The 20308-nt window shown below is 36.8% G+C and overlaps 3 protein-coding genes across 3 annotated transcripts; 1 reads left to right on the top strand and 2 right to left on the bottom strand.

Annotated features, from left to right (window-relative positions):
* Positions 1 to 613: 613 nt before the first annotated feature.
* Positions 614 to 2004, top strand: fancf (FA complementation group F). Its single transcript, XM_027173203.2, has one exon. The coding sequence runs from the start codon at positions 682 to 684 to the stop codon at positions 1696 to 1698; it is 1017 nt and encodes a 338-aa protein (XP_027029004.2). The 5' UTR covers positions 614 to 681; the 3' UTR covers positions 1699 to 2004.
* Positions 2005 to 11367: 9363 nt separating this feature from the next.
* Positions 11368 to 18280, bottom strand: slc17a6a (solute carrier family 17 member 6a). The gene is made up of 12 exons (XM_027173201.2): positions 17809 to 18280; positions 16430 to 16685; positions 15889 to 16007; positions 14791 to 14905; positions 13852 to 13939; positions 13669 to 13755; positions 13406 to 13548; positions 13113 to 13262; positions 12305 to 12437; positions 12076 to 12186; positions 11833 to 11960; positions 11368 to 11731 (listed from the first exon to the last, which is right to left on the bottom strand). The coding sequence occupies exons 1-12, from the start codon at positions 17892 to 17894 to the stop codon at positions 11378 to 11380; spliced, it is 1770 nt and encodes a 589-aa protein (XP_027029002.1). The 5' UTR covers positions 17895 to 18280; the 3' UTR covers positions 11368 to 11377.
* Positions 18281 to 18458: 178 nt separating this feature from the next.
* On the bottom strand, positions 18459 to 20292 carry LOC113660019 (succinate receptor 1-like). The gene is made up of 2 exons (XM_047819776.1): positions 20260 to 20292; positions 18459 to 20165 (listed from the first exon to the last, which is right to left on the bottom strand). The coding sequence occupies exons 1-2, from the start codon at positions 20290 to 20292 to the stop codon at positions 19071 to 19073; spliced, it is 1128 nt and encodes a 375-aa protein (XP_047675732.1). The 3' UTR covers positions 18459 to 19070.
* Positions 20293 to 20308: the final 16 nt, after the last annotated feature.

Here is a 20308-nt window from a genome sequence, read left to right as displayed (position 1 = left end):
ATAAATAAAACTGTCCATGTTTCCTTATTATTGTTCTTCTTCCTCTTCTTCTTCTTCTTCTTCTTCTTCTTCTTATTATTATTATTATTAAATATTATATTTGTTGGAAATATTTTTATAAATTAGGTGAATATCAACCTATTGAATGTACCATTAGTTAAATTTATGAAGATATAGTCTTCATCTTTATGTATCATGTTAGGTCATATCTATGCAAATTCATATGTATATAGAAAGGAAACGAATTTTGCGATGTAAGCAGGCACATACAGTGGTTGTACCTGTCGTACAAATGAGTAAGGTGTAATAATTATTTAAATAGGTATTTGACCTTAGTTGTACATTGACCCAGTGATAATAGATACTGAATGGTGTCATATATACAAACCAGTAATCTGAATCAGAGCACAAAACGAACTGAAATTTTTTTCAAAGTGAGATTATATTTTTATTATATATATATATATATATATATATATATATATATATATATATATATATATATATATATATATATATATATATATTTATATATATATATAGTATTTATTTATTTGTTTGTTTGTTTGTTTGAATGAATGTTTCTAACTCTTATTTTGAAAAACAAACCAGCGTGTTTTTACGTCACACGGCACATACTTCACGGTCTGTGCTGTTTGTACTCTTTAGTCTCTTTTTACCATGGAGGCTGTTCTGAACAACCTGGAAAGCACCGTGGAGCTGCTGGCTGTTACTCAGACTGAAACGGTGACTGAGTGGGACGGTGAGACAGTGGACAGGGCATTTCAGTGGGCACAATACTGTGAACATCTTCACACACGTTTCCACACAAACCCCTCAGTCCGTGCCGCTTTAGAGAGCCGTCTACACGTGACTAACCAGCTGCTCGCGCTCACTTTCACCGGTTACCGGTGTGTGACTCTATCTGATCTCGCGCAGTGTAGCAACAGGCTGCTTATTGGCCTGCTGAAAAACCCTGCGACTCCTCACCCTGTTATTAAATCACTTTTGGACAAGTTTGGACTGGCTGAAGATGCTGTAGGTGATCAGCGTGCCGATACACGTGGTCTCAACACGTGCAAGTCAGCGTGTAAACTCCTGGGCGACTTTACACTGAACCGGAAGAGTGGTTTTGGCCTCTCTACTGGTACCCAAGTTCATGGTATGATGCTCCTACAGCGCATTCAGGTCATACTGAGCCACCCATGCAACCTGGAATATGCTAATAAATTACTGGATTGTTTGCTAGAGGACAGTAGAGAAGGACAGGATGGCTTCTTGACACTTATAGCAGCTGCCCTCTTGTCAACAGACACCACAAGTGCAGCCCAAGACTTTCTTCTTGACTGGTTAGAAGGACACGATGTCTTGCGGCACAGGATGTGTCAGTCTTTACCTCCTGAATTGTGCACCAGTCTTTCTCAACAATGGCCAAAATTTAGGCTTGCTTATTGGGACAGTTTAAAAAAGTCAGCGTCCTTCTTGGAGTATGACGTGACCAATGGATTATGGAGACAACCTTGTGACACTGAAGCATCATTTCTGACACTCACAAACCGGTTTAAATCCTTATGGAGCTCTGGTTCACCTTTAAAAGATGAAACTGAAGAACAGTTGCTTGCCCTTAAACAGGCTGATGGGGACTTTGAGGTCAAGGGACTGAGTGTGTGGACAGACCTGCTTGTACAGCTCAACTAAAAATGTCTTTTTCTCTCTTGCTGCATACAAAAATGTAGTCGGTGTTGTGGATAGATCGCAGACAGGGGGAGACAGTGCTCTTTAACAGATGTACACAGCTGCAGTATTACAAATTAGCTGCCACAACAGCACATACTGTAATCTCCAATGCGTATTAAAATGTAATAAAAGATCAATTTTATTTATATAATTGTTTGTTACCAGCAGCTATGCTAAATATAATTTATATGTATGTATGTATGTGCTGAATAATAACCTCAAACTAGATATAGACAATCAAATTTAAAATACATCTTATTTCTCTTAGATCAGAGTATGTGTCTCATTCCACATTTCTTAATTAAGATGAAGTGTACTGACAGATGGTGGCATCACTGGTTGCCAAGGCAACGGTTGGCATTAGGCATCTGAGTCCATCTTAAATGGAAACTAAAGCCTGAATGTTCAGTTTCCCCAAATTGGTCCCTTGAGGACACACTGACTCGTGATCTAGTTAGATTTCCTCACTTTCACAGATTAGGACAGGAGAGAAAGAGAGTGAGCATTTTGCATTTGGTAATTAATGATTAATGTGGTCACTTAATCTTGTCAAGATATACACAATCAGATCAGGTTGCTGTTAACATGATCAAAGAAGTTCACGGGGAAGCCAGCCTTTATATATTTCAATATTAAATCATTAAGCCAAATGATTTCTTCACTTATTAGCTTTCCTGATTTTTTTATACAAGAGTCCAGGTCTGTGACTGATTAAATAAATACACTTCATTAGAGAGGAACTCAGACAGGTGAGTGGCACTTATGCTGATAAAGCTACACATGTGACGGCATACGATGAACCATGCATTCACTGTAAAATTTCAGAAAGACCAAGGGAAATGACAGGATAGTTGAATGCTGTGTAGCTTAAATAATTGTGAGTTTTTTCTATAACAGATAGAATGCCTGGTTTTTAGTTGCTGTTGTATCTCTGACTCTTGCAGATGAAATGGAATTTTTTTTTCCCCCTTTCTTGCCTTTCTCGTCCTGGAAACCATGGAAACCTGTATTCTCAGCACCGGTATGCAGAGAGACAGCAGCAGAAGGCCAGTGCAAACACAGATTTAGCATGCTTTAAACTAGGAACATGCTGATGAAATTCAGAAGGAATGCATGAGGGACTTTTTTTACATTTATTTTGCATTCATCGAGCCAGCCTTTTTTTGAAGCTTTCATGTCAATGGGCCTAGACAATTTCATTCTCATTTTTATGTTTATGTCAAAATTATCTGACACCATGAGAACTGATGAAAATAATTATTTTCAGTAATGAAATTCCCTCCCACTACATGCCTCATTATAATTCAAGGCCTTTCATTGAATCACAATGCTCAGTAGGAAAGAGGAGGGGAAACACCAACAAGGCCATGGCTTGTTAAGCCTGTGATGAAACACTAGTGGCAGTGCCTAATCGAGGGTCAGTAGTTTTATTACAGCAGGGAGAGTGGGATACATCAATCTATCCATGATAGAATAAAACAACTAAACCACGGACAAACATGCTCCCATGTGCAGCTGTCATCTCCTCCTCATATAACTAAGAGGAGCATTTTCATTAGTTTCCTCTGTACAAGGAGTTAAGTTTGTATCCTGAATAATGGTATACAGTTTGTGGCAAAATGTCATCATAAAACCATGAAAGAAACTCACACAACAGAAAGCAATTTTTGCAAAATTTTAAAAACATTCAATTGTTTTCTTTTTTTTCTTTCTTTCTTTTCTTTAAAAAAAAAAAAAAAAACATTCCGGGCAATTTCTCCACTCATCTCATTGTCACTATCACGAATCTCTAAACATATTTAATGACAGATGACTATCCTATCACACCACTACATTTGTCACTACTATAGGCAATGATGATAAGTTATGAGTTTATGGAGATAAGTCTATTTATAGGATTTGAAAACTAGAAGTGGGAAATGTTAATTTTTGACATTGGAGCAGTTCTTATTTAAAGGTTTGAGGTAGTGATGGATTTTACTTGCAAAACGTGAGACCAGTGACACCTGTGACTCACGTCTGTTTAGCTTCACTGTAATTAGCAGCTGCACTGCATATCTAGTACTGACTTATCACTCTTCAACTCTCTTCTATACATACATCTATATATATATATATATATATATATATATATATATATATATATATATATATATATATTTACCCAGCTTCACACATCACTAGATAGAGTGTCAGACAGAAAGAGGTGAAACAGCAACTAAAAAATGTCAGGGAATTGGTGAAAAAAGGAAGGGAAGGATAATTTTCACATCTGAGTGAGATATCTCTCAATGTCACTCAGATCAAGTTAGTTTGAGTTTCTTCTGAGCTGGAAATAATGGGAATTTACAAGTATTGTACTATATAATAATATGTTATTTTGATAACATATTAACTCACTGCTTTTGTGATTAATATAGGACCTCAGCTAGTGCTTGCCTTCTCTTCTCAGCTTATTCCTATGCTCTGCTTTTGGTCTATCAGTGTAATTTGCATGCTTTTTGTTTTGCAGTTTTCTTGCATTTTCTTCACATGGCACTGGGTAGCTTGTAGAGATGAAGAGACTTATTGTGTCATCACAGACACAGCCAATTTCTCCACCACAACAGCAGTAAAGGAGAATGAGCTGACTGTAAAGGTGTTGGTGATGAATTGTCATTGTACTTTCAAGATCATGAACCCAGAGCAATTCAATCCAGAAAACTTAAAAAGGTACAACAAAAACACGAAGCCTGAGCTCTACCATAGAGAGGGGTTAGAAAAAAAAATGTAATCCCCAGTTCAATTCAATTTTATTTATTTGCCTTCTTTATGAATTTGCTCTCTGTAACTGTATGCTATATATTCAGAACATACAATTTTGTAATCAGGAAATTCATTCATATGGATTCTGGAGTGCAAATTTCAGTCCAAAGCCATCTTAATGGTTTCTAAGTGGTACCATACGCAGTTTTTCCATGTATCTTTAGGCCGTCCATGTGGGGGATCGACTCGGCAATAGCAAGTGGTTTAAAACATGATAAGACTCTAACCACCAGGATGGTCCAGAGAGCAGAAGGAGCCATGATCATTTGGATCTCAGGTTTAGCCCGTGTATCTTGAAATAGAGAGATTATTATGTATGCTTGTTAAGGACATTGTATACATTGTGTACTACCAGCTAAATTGTACACATTAGTAGGGCCTACAAAACAAACTGTATATATTTTCAGAAATCACATGTGAAAATACTAATTTGGTGACAGTTTTAGAGCAGAAAGATTCATCACTGGAACCAACATTTTGGACTAAAGGACTGTCTACATTTTAAATTAAACCGAGTAAAGAAATATGACTACAGAATGAAATTTTATCAAATGTAATTTTCCCATTTATGCCTGAAGTATTAATTGATTGCATATGATCAGTCTGTATAGTTAGGAGCAGGTGAATGTGTAAACTCTCAGGATAAATACAATACAGTCTTTCTAAAATATCAAAAATAAACTGTAGTGTATGTAATGATATATTAATCCTAAATTTGCATTACATCCCCTTATAAAGCTTAGATTGCAGGTTTCCTTATTCTCAGTTACATGATGTCTCTAGTCAAGCGGCCTTTTATAATACTCACATTTAATTATTCATTAAAATTCTAGACAGTCTATAATTTAATTTATACCTCGTCCAATGCATATAACACAACAAATATTTTATGGCATTACTGAAAAGGATCATATGGGGGGAAAATTGCATTCAAGTTTAACGGTGAACAGAGATTGTAAATCCCAAAAAGTAACCTGATTTAAGGAAGATTATTTTAAGAAAGAAGGAGCTTTTGCTAAGGGTAACCATATTTCTGTCATATAATTCATAAAATAATGATTATATTTATCATAAGTCATTTAGAATTTTCTTTATCTCTTCATCTATTTTATCCCCAACTCATTTGATTCAGTATTACTGTACACAAAGGCTCCTCCTCTTTCTTTGTCTCTTGCCTTCATGTGCACACCAGTGATGTATGCACTTACTTGTCTGTGTGTGTGTGTGTGTGTGTGTGTGTGTGTGTGTGTGTGTGTGTGTGTGTGTGTGTGTGTGTGTGTGTGTGTGTGTGTGTGTGAGAGAGAGAGAGAGAGAGAGAGAGAGAGAGAGAGAGAGAGAGAGAGAGAGAATATTTCTCATTGAAGTACTGCAAACTGTATTTACCTATATGTTTCTGTTCCTGCCGGTCGGAAAACTCAATATCAATTCATATGTTTTATTAACCAATATAATATACACAATCCTGCATTTCTATGTAGACTCAAGTGAATTTATTATTGTTAATACTTGCTGTTAGCACGTCATCCATTCTTACTGAATGCACTAGCATTACTGTAAAAATGTAATCTTAGCATGTGAAAATTTCTTGAAAATAGCCAAATTATTTAGCATTTCAAAGTATTATACTATAAGAAATTTATTTTTTTATTATTAATTTAAAGCCTGACATACAGTAGTCTTGTTCTGTTGGCAGACCAAAATTCTTATTTTTCATCATTTACTTTAAAAAAAGAAAGAAAAAAAGGAACCAAAATGATCTAATTATTGAATAAATAATGTAAAGCCTAAATGGGTATATACTTCTAAAAGCAGATATTTTTATTGTGATCTTATTTAATTTTTACTTCCCTCCATTCTAGACATCCGCCAGCAGTCTCTTTCACATCACTTTTTAATCAAAGGGAGTGGAGTGTGAGGTGTAGCATTCATTAAATGTAAGCCCCCCTGCACTCTCTCTCTCTGTCTCTCAGTCTCTCTCTCTCTCATTCACACACACATACATAAAGCAGATCCCATCTGGTATAGTCCTGGGCTGAATAGGAGAGCCTCTCTCCAGGGACATGTACCCTCTTCTCAACATGTGTCTAAGCTGATCTCTCTCTCTCTCTCTCTCTCTCTCTCTCTCTCTCTCTCTCTCTCTCTCTCTCTCTCTCTCTCTCTCTCTCTCTCTCTCTCTCTCTTCTCTTTCTCTCTCTCTCTCTCTCTCTCTCTCTCTCTCTCTCTCTCTCTCTCTCTCTCTCTCTCTCTCTCTCTCTCTCTCTCTCCTTTCTTGATCACTGTCAGACATAGGGGCAGAAGGCCTCCAGCTACACCTGAGTCCCAGCAGCACCAGATGACTTCAAATGACTCTAATCGAATCCATGAGCCATTACTCAAAGAAAACATTAACCAAAACTCTTATTAGACACATGGCACTGCTCTAGGATTTCAGGTTCATCTAAATATTGTGATGTCATACCTCTAACAGTGGCTTTAACATGTCAGTCTCTTAAGCAATGCAAAAGTTAAAGTTGCTCTTGCAGTATTTTCTACTCAGCCTATTCAGATACTATCAGACTGCTTAGATCGTTAGAGAAAAAGAGTGCGAAAACTGCAGTGTCAGAACCCAGGAGCTTGCTGTTCCAACAGGAACTATTTTGGGATGGTGTAAATGAGATGAGGAAGGGGAAAGTAGTTCCCACATGCAGGAGACGTGTTAATAAGTGATGAAATATTCATTTTGGTTCTAACTGATGAGAACAAAAATGGCTGCAGTTAATTAAACACAAAGAGACACTCCTAATGTATTTCTCAATATTACTAAGCATTAGCACTGTTTTACTTGAATCCAGGGATTAATAGCTTTAACTAATAGCAAAGCCTCTATTAATGAAGTGGGTTATATGGGAGTCATTGCAATGATGAGTCTGTTGCAGATATAAATGCAATATCACCAAGTGGAGAAACATGCAGCACAAGGACATGCGAGTTCACACAAAATGTATTGTGTTGCATTGGAGTGATAATGAAATAGTAACACACAAATTCTTGAAAGACGGTATCCTGAGACAATGATTTTGAATTAGTTCTATCTATGCCCCAACTGCGTAACACAAACTTTATGCTACTTTATGATTTTTTGGTTATTGTGCGTTAGGGAAAAAATACTCGTCCACAAGAATGTGCTCTTAAAATCATAAATTGAGCTTTTAGTTAAAACATTATTGAAGTAAGGGTATATTTTCTGAAAATGACTGTGAAAATTGGCTAACTTTCATGTGTTTGTTGATTGCCTGGTTGAGGCTTTAAGGTCAGACAGAGCTGAGTCTCTTATTTCTTCGTCCTCTGTTTTTGCTCTGAGTCTTTAGGCTATGTGAATATTAGTGAGTGAATGGCTGGATGTAAGACCGGGTGCATTTATTGGAAGGGTGGTTTGTACAGAAGGATAATCATGTTTAGGCAATATTGAGCCCCTGCTGAGCTCTTGTCATTAAATAGTCATTCTGGAGCTTGATTAGAATGTGCTGTCCCCTAGAGAGCCGTAGATACCCCAATAACACCTGTCCTCAGAGCCTAGCTCCAGTTCGTCTGTTACACAATACACATGTAATTAAAATAATAGCACTTCCTGTCATTACCGTAACACTGTCATGCAAAAGCAAGGCCATATTGTTGTAAAAATAAAAAGAAAAGGAAAAAGTAAGAAGAAAAGATGCAGATCATGATCTAGCCTATTTAGTGAAAGATCACCCACTGGTCTAATCAGTTGGGTGGAAATGTCAGAAGGGAAAGTGCCGTGACTGGTATGGTTGGTTAGCTGTGGGAAAACATGTTCAGCTTGGCCGGTTATAGGATTGTTTGTCTGTCACATCACCACATGTGCAGTCCAGGTCATTAGAGTGGGCCAGCTGCCTTAATTTGCAGTCAAACTAGCACAGGATATTTTTATATGACGTTATGTCAGGATATGTTTATATGACACTAAAAGACTGTAATAACCATTGTTTAAAAATGTGAAATAAAACATTTGATTTGTCATATGACTATTTTTAGAAAACCTCTTATACAGTATATACCCAAAGCCAGAAGCCCACAGTGTCTTTTACAAATGAGAAGGCCACTCAGCACTTTCATTTAAAGTGCTTAAAGGATATTGATTTACAAATAGTTTAAATCTAATTTCCTAGTGGTAATTTGTCGTTTATTTATTTATTTATTTATTTATTTATTTATTTATTTATTTATTTATTTATTTATTTTTGTACGGAACAAGGGGACAATAGCCCCAGTGTGGCGGTTAAATGGAATCATTGACTCTGCCTTGTCTAGAAAGTGTTATAATGAATGAGGCATTTAGACGAGAGGTAAGAAGACAAATAAGGAGTCAGTGGTAAACAAGGAATGTAAGAACCAATAGTACTCCAGAGGTTTAGAGACAATTTGTTGGCTGAAAATGAGAGAAGTCACAGGATTTAAATCACAATCATCAGGTTTTAATGACTAGGTCATCCAAGACATTACAATTTATTATTATTTTAACATATAGCTAAAAAAGATGAATAAGTATTTGGTCCTTGAAAATAACAGTAGAGAACTGTTGGCACATTTTATGTAAAATGATATAGAGCAATTATACAGTACTGTATAACACTTTTTGCCATTAATAAATTACTCTTTGACACAACAGAACATAAGAACATTAACATGTAATTTGTAAGTAAGGAACTGAGTATAGCTCTGTATTATCTATCTGTGATATAGTGTAGCATAGTCTGAATATCTCAGAATAAATACTTTACATATGTTTTTATATATCATCTTTTCAGTATATGTATATAGGGCTTTGGTTAATTATTTCATAGTGCCACCCAATGGACCAGTTAGACAGTCCATTTTAGAGAAATATGAAGTCATGGCTCATGTTCCAACTGCAAAAAATGCTGAATATTATAATAGCATGTGTCCCCTGAAGGTAGCAAGCTAGATTTAAGCCATTCCTTTACAAATCCACATGACGCTTAACTTGTATCACTTTGATAACAACTAATATGACAGGAGTACTGTAGGAATCACATTAAACTGTATTATGACAGCTACTGTATTTAAAAAGTTATTGCAATGCATCTTTTTCAGTTTTTCTCATCAACCATTTCAGGTATTGACGTGTAAATCTTGAGCCTGTGCTTGGTAGCATATCAAGTTAACATAGACAAGAAGCCTATCTTTGTTATAAAGCCTATCAAAACAAATCACACCAACTTTGGATGGAAGTTGAAAACACTACAACTACAAATGTATTTTGTTGAAAGTTTCAACTGAAGGTGAAGCTTTCCACACATTCATGGTGGACAACATGTATAGCATGCGCCATTTGAAATCTCAATACACTTAAATGAACAGCTCCTTGATATGGTGCTGTCTATAAAAATATGGCCTTTGTATAACAATTAGCATACAGATCACCAACCCAACTTCACAGACACAGCAGATCTATGGTATATTAACACACAGACAAGGAATAAAACCACTTTTTAGGAAATACCCGTCAGTGCATTCAAGGTTCTGGTGAAATTGGCATATTGGTACAATATGTGTCTTAAAGACTGGCTCAATATTAGGTAAAGTACAAAGTGAAATGGTGAGGCAATACAGGACTGTTACAACACATTGCCATTTAAATACACGTAAAGTAAAGAAGTGCTATAGAATGTATTTTGTGCCACAATGGATACGAGATTGCACGTCAATTATGTAAACAACAGAACTGTCAACAAACTCTTCACAAGAAAAGCTCCATGAAAAAATTACACATTTGATTCACAATATATTAAGGTACATCAGCATTTTTTGCAAATTATATACTATATACTATACTACTTTAATCTGTTATGAATGTCCATCATTCCTTTTAATTTAAGATAAATTTCAGACATAATCTTTTAAATTCAGCCTTAAATTTTGGAGTTAAACAAGCAGTGTATCATGTAATTGTTTCAGATCGCACGTGCTAAGTAAACCTGAGACTGAAAGTCCTCAGATGGAAATAATGCTCATCAGGTCAACATAAACTACAGTAAGTAGTTTGTGCTATTTAGGTTTATAGGTACTGAATAGACTAAACCCATCTTTTGCTGCAAAACATTTATGGTTCTATATAGATATCCTGTTGACGACTGCTTAATATTTATTTCTAATTATTTAGGAACATTCAGTAAAAGGGCACACTAAGATGTCACTGCCATGTCAGTGTCACTGCAGTACTGACAATTGTCCTACACCGCCTACAGTGGTACAGTCCTTTTCCACTAGCTCAAGATGAAGACTGACACACTGCAAAGGATGCAATAGATATATATATATATATAGTAATTGTGCATCGACAGTGACCGATAGGACAGGTGTAGCTACTAAAATATAAATTTTTATATCTTGAATGAATGTTTCATAGTTTATAGTACATCATATATATTTAGTTCAACTTATAAAAGTGAAACTTAAATAGGTTCATCTTATAAATATTTCTAAATATTTATGACTTTCATTTTCAATCTATGATGTTACTGAAGAAATAGTGTTGTAATTTTAGATGGCATTTAAAAGGATTGAGTTATTACATAAATACTTTTCTAACTGTATTTCTAAAGAATTTCTATATATAATCTTGGATTAATCTTCCCTACCTTCAGTGTAATAATTTCTGAATTGGTCTAAGCAAACCATGCTTTTTTATCTGAGGAATCCCTGCAGATACATTTATAGTATGCTGGTACATTTTAGTTTAATCACCACTGTCTTTTAAATATTTTAGGATTTTACACCTGTAGTGACCTTCCTACATGTAACCAGCCCCTGTGTCCTATGAGTATCCATCTCCATCCTGAGGATAGACCTGCACAGCTCCATCCTGGATGAACTCCTCTCTCTTATCCCAGTTTCCTGCCCATCCCCCATTGAGCTGAGTTGTGGCCCCATATGATTTCTGGGGAGCCCCAAAAGCTCCCTGGGCTCCAAACGGAGCATGACTAAGTGTAATGTCGCCGGTTTCTTCAGCAAGCTCATCTTCATCGATGAAGCCACACTTTTCCTCGCTGGTTTCCTCTGGATCTGCCCATGGCTGTTGTTCGCCTGATGCAAAGATCCCGTAGAACACCACACCACCATAATGGACCAAGGAAGCAATAAGGAACACATTTTGCCATTCTTCCCGACTCTATGAAAGGAATTATGAAATAAGAGCATTTACAGCTTTAAGTGAACTCATCTTTAAGGTAAGCAATGGGATAATAGAAGCTGTTTTTTTTATCTAGCTACCTTGTTTTTGGTCATGGCACCCACTATAAGAGGGCAGACCATTCCAGAAAGTGTGCCAACTCCATTGGAGATGCCCATCAGTATACTGGCATACCTGGGTGCAATGTCCAGGTGGTTCACATTAAAACCTTAAAGGGGACAATAAATGAGCACAGAAATATCAAAGCACTGAATGAGCATGAATGAATCCGACTAAGGTGAGAACTTTGTGTTACATAGAAAGAGTTTTGCAGAGTCTCATACCTGATATGGCAAAGCCACTGAATCCCACTGCTAATACCAAAAATGAGATAGCTACACCTTTGCTGTGGGAGAAACCTACTACCAACAACAATGTTGCCTCCATCCCAAATCCTATGGAAGTGCAAAGTATATGTTAAACTGAGAGATGACCAGACGTATTTCAAAACTACACACACCAACAGATGATTGTCTGAGGATGATGATTGTTTCAGGTATTTGACAATCTTACCTCCACAATTCATTATCTTCCGGACATTGGTGGTGGACATGATTTTATTGCTGCGTAGGAAGTCAGCAAGTTGGCCTCCTATGGGCACTATGATGGTCATGACCAAGTGAGGCAGGGCGGACAACATGCCAACCTAAGCGCATCAAAATGAAGAAATATAGGAAATAATTACAAACCACTTATTCAAGCTAATTAGTTGCACTGATACTTCAGTAGACTAAATCTGAAAATAAAAATTGTTTTCTTGGTAAACGATTAGTTCTTTTTTCTCCATCCTAACAATTTTACATTCAGTAGTAGTTATATGATCATATGACAGATATCACAATCTAGATTCTGTCTAACTGAAAGAAAGCATTGAATACAAATGACCAGAACTCCAGTCACTGATCTAAACAATACCTTTTTAGCCAATTATGACATGCATAATAAATGCAGTTTTTCAATTTTTTTCAGTAAGCAGATTCATAGCATATTCTCCCAGCAGTAGAAATCAGCTCATGTTCTTTTTTCATTAATGCTGACATTCTGAGATTAGGTAACTAAATGTGTAACATAGGAAATACAATTAAATAATGGCAGCTAATGTTCTTGATTGTGATTGTGTTAATAGCTGGCAATTATACAAGCAGTTTAAGACTGATTCTAAATCTACAAATTTAAAATCAGTTTGTCCTCCAAAAGCCAACAAGTATGACCCTGTGTACCTACTGTTGAACACTTAATTAATGCAGCTGACATTCATTCTTAATGATGAACACAGTATTGCGCGATCAAATATTAAAAAGTCAATTTGAGCTAAACTCACTTTACTTATCTCAAAGCCAAACACCTCCTCAAAGTACGCTGGCTGGCTAATTAGCAGAAGGTAGAAGGTCCAGCTCCTGCAGAAGTTGGCCACAATAATTGCATAGACAGGCATTGAAGTGAAGAACTTCCTCCAGGGTGTCTTAAATTTCTGCAGTAACACATTGAAAGATTAACGGCTGGACAGTTATTGCTGCAGTGCCTAAACAGTATGCTATGTAACTACAGAATTCCTCACTATGTCTGACTTTCTGAAAGAGGCAGTGGTGGTTTCTTGTGGAATAGTATACTCACTTCAGTTGCCCCAAGCAGTTTTGTCCCTTCTCCAATACTTTCTTCTATGTAAAGCCGCTCTTCATCTGTAATAGTTGGGTGTTCGGCTGGACTCTCATAAGCCACCAGGATCCAGAAAACATACCAGACAATTCCAAAACTACCTACAGGTTAAGGTAGCAACTTATGGGTTTCAGGTGCAAACTAGAACATTCTTAAATTAGTAGAGCTTAGAAAACAATTTTATTTGAAGCTTAAACTACGTGTGTTATTAATGAATGTACCATAAATATAGAAAACAGATGACCAGCCTGAATACTGAACCAGGATCCCAGCCAGAGGCATAGCTACCACAGCACCAGCATAGGAACCTAAAGGGTGGTTTACAGAGAATGACTTAACACCCTGCATAAGATAATAGTGAAGTCATGTGATAGTGCACGTGAAATAAGTGATATTATATTTACCACAGAAGGATGTAGTTGCCAATCGACTTCTCTCTAAAGGCGGCGCCCACTTGCTCCATATACCATGGCAGGCTGGATAGGTCACACCCTGAATTCACATGAACATTGGTTTAATATGTACATCAATATTAAAATATTACATTTTCATAATGAATATTCAAAGTCTGATGTATGATATGATATTCAATCCATCTAACATTATATGTTTTATTTTATTTATAGAATTAGTCCTTAATATTACAAACGGTTGCAAACTTCGCACAAGATACATTTAGACCCCAAGCATTTGTTTAAAAAAAAAAAAGCAAAAGAAGTAGAGAAACAAATAGAACTACTGATCACAAGGTTTTGTTTGCAGTCAGTGCAACTTCAAGCCTGTTTGTCCACAAAAACACTAATACTTTCATTATATTTTCATTACCTCCTAATTTGCACCCACTCAGTCACTAATAGATATAAATTACTTGGGCTATCAAGGAGATCTAGTAGGCTAATGTTTAATTTGCTTTAGTCGGTCGATACACAAAGAAACACAAGCTGCTGAGGTTACACTAAACCTCTAGTGTGCTTTCATTCACAAAGCATGATTTACTCTGAACATGACAAAAGATGTAATGTAGATGACCTTCTCGTAGTTGGTGAAAGACCGACAGATGTTACAGCTCTCCCTCTCTTTCCCCTGGTGCTTTGTTTGGTTTCTTATGTTCTGTCATTCATTCTCTCCCTGTGCTGTCTGCTTATGGTGTCTCTGTTTGCTCTTTTAGGGGGTAGAGGTTGAGACCGCAGATACAAATAGAATAAAAAGCTCTTGATAGGCTTTTACAAAATAGGCTTTAACAGACATCAAGACTAAAATATGCAGTTGTGCCTGATGCATTATCTAGTGTAAAGTGAGGGCGATTTGGACGTGCTTAACAAACCATTGTGTGCACTGCTTACCTCCACCAAGCCCTGTAATATCCTCACAAATATAACGCAGCCGTAGTGCACGCGAGCCGCCGAGGGAATAAACATATTGAGTGTTGACGTCAGCAGGATGGCGGCACCGAACACCCTGGAAATTTGAGACAATTAGTGAAATCACTAATTCAAGAATGCACAGAATGCAAAATCTTGCAATCGTAATTGCATTCGTCAGTTTGTCCTGCATCAAGCGCATCGCACAGCTGTGTTGTAAATCACAACACATTCAGTAAGAATATACATATAATTTCTTAAATGAAATCTAGATCCAGTTTTAAACACAAGAAAAACGAAGAGAGTTATGGGAAGCAAATGTTTTTTGCTTATTTTGCGTACTTTATTTATTTATTTTTTATTAGTATAGGTTGAGATTCTTACGATTATTCTCCTCCCTCAGTTCAACGATTCAGATAGCTCTGCATCTTTCTGCTGTCTAAAAAGACTACACATTTACATCTGCATATTTTTACATTTTTACATATATAAGTGAATTTGCAACATCCAAATACAGGCAATTCTTACAGAATTATTCTAGCCTATTTGCACCGAATACATTTACATCTATACATTTATTTGTACAGTTATTTAAATATATATATATATATATATATATATATATATATATATATATATATATATATATATATATATATATATATTTAAAAAGAAAAAAAAAGGTTTATTTAATCTCCCGGGAGACCTCATTAACACGTGGCAGCAGGCGCATCCCCAAACCCCATCTGTCTCTACACCGGTCTGCATGTCTGCTTTTTTTATCTACAGTACTAAGTATTAACATCTAATAGTAGAATAAAAAAAATAATCTATGGAATTTAATTAGTTTAGAATGTAGACCTTTCCTATAGTCTTTAAAATCATGGAAATGATATCTGGATCATATAATAAAGTGAGTAAAATACAATCACACCCAATAGACCTCATGGTCTTTATACCTTAAATGACCTTAAAAATGATTTAAGGAATTATTTTAAGTTATAAAGTATAGCTTTATATGGCGCAAGCTTTATTTTGTCCGTCCTGTTTAAAGTAGTGTAGTTAAATGTCTTCAGTCACCTGTTGGCTGCCAGTCTTGAGGAGATGTATCCTCCAGGGATCTGTGTCACTATATAACCCCAGAAGAACGAGCCGTGGATCATCCCCACCGTCTCCGGATCCCAATTAAACTTCGCTTTCTTACAGAAGAGGCAAAAGAATATAAAAGCTATTCATAATAAACGCATAGTTTGGTTATTATACATACTCTTATACATTCTATTATTATTCATAATAATAATAATAATAATAATAATAATAATAATAATAATAATAAGAAGAAGAAGAAGAAGAAGAAGAAGAAGAAGAAGAATTTTTAGACAAACGTGAGGTGACATTGAACATTGAAATTACCACGTCTCATCCTTAGACATTATTTTAATTAATCAAATCAATTAATTTATGCTTATATACGTTTATTCGTGCATAAAACCATTCTAGTCACGCGCCAGCGCTTATCCACCAATCAGATCGATAAGAGCGTGATGAATGTCAGTGGAGCAAATAAAGGGGTTGGGCATAAAAATGTGGGCGGGGTCGCGAGCCCCATCCCGGCGCACACCTCTTTGATGATGATCTTGTCGCCCTGGTGTACGGTACTGTTGTTGACCATGCCCACTATCGCAACCCCGAGGTTGCAGCGGATTCCGAAAGAAATACAGAAGCCCAGGCCGCTCATGATGGCGATGATGTAGCGGCGCGGAAGCCCAAAGCACGCACAGTCAAGCAGCGGCGCTTTCCTCTCTCTGATCTGTTTGGGGCGGCCATCTTCAGTCAGCTCGATCACTTCGCCCGTTTTCTGCTTCTTCTCAATAACTCTAGAAACGAGACATTCAAAAACTTACATATAACCTTTCACAAATCCTACAGACCCCGTGGGATACTAGACCTCATATTATTTTGTATTATCCCTGTATTTACAAGCATTTTCATGCTTGCAATGTATAATAATAATAATAATAATAATAATAATAATAATAATAATAATAATAATAATAATAATATGTTTTATGCAAAACAGTGTTTAACAAATGCGAAATGCGTATCTATCTATCTATCTATCTATCTATCTATCTATCTATCTATCTATCTATCTATCTATCTATCTATCTATCAAATATTTGGGCCGCATTGCAGCACTTCAAATGTGCTTTTTTGAATTCCTAAATTTTACTTTAAACCATGTTTATGTTTTTCAGTCTTTATTATTAAGTTCATCACTTATTTGCTGGCGCGCGGGCTCGTGTGTGAATAAATCTTTAATAAATTTGGTATTAATATCGAGTGCAATTTTAGTGTAAATTGTTGGTAAGTGAGAGGATAAAAGAGAAGATTATATAACGAGAAAAAAAAGCAGCAGTATGTCAAGGTGTCTACAACGAAAAAATAGGCTTATTTGAAAGGATTTATGGGCCAGATATATGTTGTGTATCACCAGCAAAATGTGCAGGAGAGCTTGCATTGTCTTCTGTATCAAAATCTGCTTGCATCGAAATTCCAACTACTACTGACTTTAACAAAATAAGCATTGTAAAGAGAAGCAGCACTTTTCATTTTATTCTAAATCGTGTCATAAGCACTTAGCTCGTCCCTTGCTTTCATTAACTATTTACAGATGACACGACCAGAGGATCCTCGAGAGATTAAATGTATCTCCAGTGACAGATGTTGTAGTCAGGACCGAATCATTATTCAACATGACGTGCACGATTTTGTGTTCATATTTCATAAATAATAATCCTTAAAAAATAGAATACATGGTAATGATTGTGCATTATTTTAAAAAGAAACGCAAACCAATAAATAAATAAATAAATAAATAAACAAACAAACAAACACATTTTCACTAGTCCACAGACTAATAGCATTTACATGATTTCAAAGTAGTAAATTCAGGTGAATTACAGAAATAAAAACATTTTGTAAAGGGAGAAGTTGTACCTTTGCATATGTGCCAGGGTCTTTCCAGCCAGATTCTTCAGTCCCGCCTTACCGGGGGCTAAAACGCGCTCTTTCACCGCTTCCATATCCAAACATGCAGTTAATATCAGACTCAATGAAATTCCATAATCCTGGAATGAGGTGACTGGATGTATAGATTTGTCTGATGAAGTGCAATTGGATTTCGCTTTGTAATCCCACTGTAGGTGAGGATGAGCTGTACAAAACGCCTACACCTACATGCACTCACTTACAGTCTTCTTTTACGGCCAGATCAACGTTTAAGTTTTCCATTCCCTTGAGTTCAGTGCATCCTTGTCGCTTCTCCATGTTCTCTGCTCGTAAACCTTTTCATTGCAAAACATTTAAATGCTAAAAGCAGAGACGTGACATATTTTAGATGGGCAGTTTAGTGCGCTGGAGACAGACAGAGCACAGCGCTGCCCTTTCGCTCGAACCAACACGCGCGCTTTCGGAGCGGAGGAGCGCGGGAGCGCGCGCGGTTTCTGTCTGCTGTGTGTTTGCGCGCACACGGAACTCGTGTCCCTTTTTAAGACGCACGGTTGCAGAAAAACAGCTAATGGCTTGTAATCGCTTAATAATAACGATAACATCAATATTAGTAATAATAATGATGATAATGATCATTTTAGTGATGTATTTGTGGTGTGCCAAAAGTCATTTTAAAGCTCTGTAAGGGAAGCAGAACCATAAAAACAATATTTCACCATCAGTAAAGGTCTATAAGATTCCCTGAGAGGAAACAGGCATATGGAAATAAACAGATGAACCTGATATACCTGATACTATGTACCTTATGTATAATGATGTACCTGAAAGTACAGTACCTCCAGGTAAACCAGGATAATAATCAAAAGTCGCATGGTGTTAATGCACCTTGCAAGGAATAAATGCAAGGAAATTAGAAAAAGGCTTCAGGTTTTTGTGTGTCCAATTTGAGCTTCATAGCAATACGATATAAGAAATATTTTTTATGCATGATAGTTAAAATATATAAAAGGAAAGCTAAAAAAAAAGGACAGAAAGAAAGAACAATAGGACACTATTATTCCAGTCAAAATTACTAGTATTATAAAATGAACACAAGTGGGCACTGCAGCACCAGTTTGTAGCTCATATTTCAATTAAGTTTTTTTATATTAACTGATGCACTCTTTCTTTATAATAAATAAAATGATAAGAGGACACTTGCTAAGTGCAAAACAAGTTCACAGTGGTAATAGAGTCTGGTGGCACAGAATCTAACTTGTTGCCTTATTGATACTAATCTGGGACTCCTCAGTTTTTCTGTCCTCATTGTGCTCTGGCTCCACTCTGTGCTTCTTCCACAGCTTAGTGAGAGTTGACCATAGCTCCCTCCGGTGTGTCCTCCCCAAAAAGCAGCTGAATAGGGGGTTAGTACAGGAAGTAAAACTGCACACGCACATCTCTAGACAAAACACTAAGTCAGCCACCTCCCATGCTGATGGATTATCTGGTGCTAGCGATGGCATGACGATAGCCATATTCCGACTTACATGATATGGTAAGTAAAAGAGTCCAAACAAGACCATGACTGCACCAAGCTCACAGGCCACTCGTCTGAGATGTGGGTCAATCCTCCTGCGCAGCTGGCACACACTGCGTATGTAACAGTAGCTCAGAACACAAAAGGGAAGCAGGAATCCAACACAGGTACAGCAGAGAGAATATGATAGGCTCTGATTTGCAGTAGTACTCATAAAGATGTACATAGAGCATACAGTCTTCTTGTCACTCTGACAGTCTGAGATGTAAGTCAGCTGGGCCACTGGGATGCTCATCACTATGGCAATCACCCAAACGGTGATGCATAACATAATGGCACGTTGCCGAGTAAGGAGAACAGGTGAATTTACAGGGTGAACGATTGCCAGGTAGCGGTCCACACTTACACAGGTCACAAAGAATATGCTCAGGTAGAAGTAGTTATGGTAGAGCATACGGATAAGTTTGCAAAAATGTATGCCAAGTGACCACTCCATACCAGACAAGTGAAATTGGATGAGGAACGGCAAGGCCATCAGCCAGGAAATGTCAGCCAGTGCTAGGTTATGGAGAAATAGGGTACTCCGGTTACTACCTGCCACTCGGCGGGACAACACCCACAGGGAGATGATATTAAGGGGCACACCAAGCACCAAAACTGCCAAAAAGATGCCTGGCATCAAAAAGAGCTGGACTATCCGCATTGCACCTTTACCAGGGGCTGTTAAATTACAAGACAGAGTTTCATAATATGCCTGTACAGGAAAAGGAACAGAGAAACAAAAAGCATAAAAATAATTAGAGCTTATTTTAATTTGTCTTTCAAGGCTCTAACATTATAACTGTAGGTCTACACTGAATACTGTTAGTCCGTATAATACATGCTGTAAAGAAAAGACAGAAGGAACTGCTGTATTTACTTACAACAGTGTGGTTGCTGTCCATTTCAGAAAACATGCTCCTTCTGTTGTGT

The sequence above is a fragment of the Tachysurus fulvidraco genome, chromosome 10, assembly GCF_022655615.1.
Source record: "Tachysurus fulvidraco isolate hzauxx_2018 chromosome 10, HZAU_PFXX_2.0, whole genome shotgun sequence".
NCBI classification, from domain to species: domain Eukaryota; kingdom Metazoa; phylum Chordata; class Actinopteri; order Siluriformes; family Bagridae; genus Tachysurus; species Tachysurus fulvidraco.
The sequence above is the reverse complement of the archived record's forward strand: the minus strand, read 5'-3'. Positions and strand labels throughout refer to the sequence as shown.

Bases quoted from the DNA above. Each gene is read 5' to 3' on its own strand.
- fancf (XM_027173203.2), top strand. From the start codon at position 682: ATGGAGGCTGTTCTGAACAACCTGGAAAGCACCGTGGAGCTGCTGGCT.
- slc17a6a (XM_027173201.2), bottom strand. From the start codon at position 17,894: ATGGAAGCGGTGAAAGAGCGCGTTTTAGCCCCCGGTAAGGCGGGACTG. The intron at 14,906-15,888 runs GTGACTGAAGAC...TCAAATTTCCAG, and splicing joins TCAAGACTGGCAGCCAACAG to GGTGTTCGGTGCCGCCATCC. The intron at 12,187-12,304 runs GTAAGATTGTCA...GCACTTCCATAG, and splicing joins GAAGATAATGAATTGTGGAG to GATTTGGGATGGAGGCAACA.
- LOC113660019 (XM_047819776.1), bottom strand. From the start codon at position 20,292: ATGTTTTCTGAAATGGACAGCAACCACACTGTT. The intron at 20,166-20,259 runs GTAAGTAAATAC...TTATAATGTTAG, and splicing joins TGGACAGCAACCACACTGTT to AGCCTTGAAAGACAAATTAA.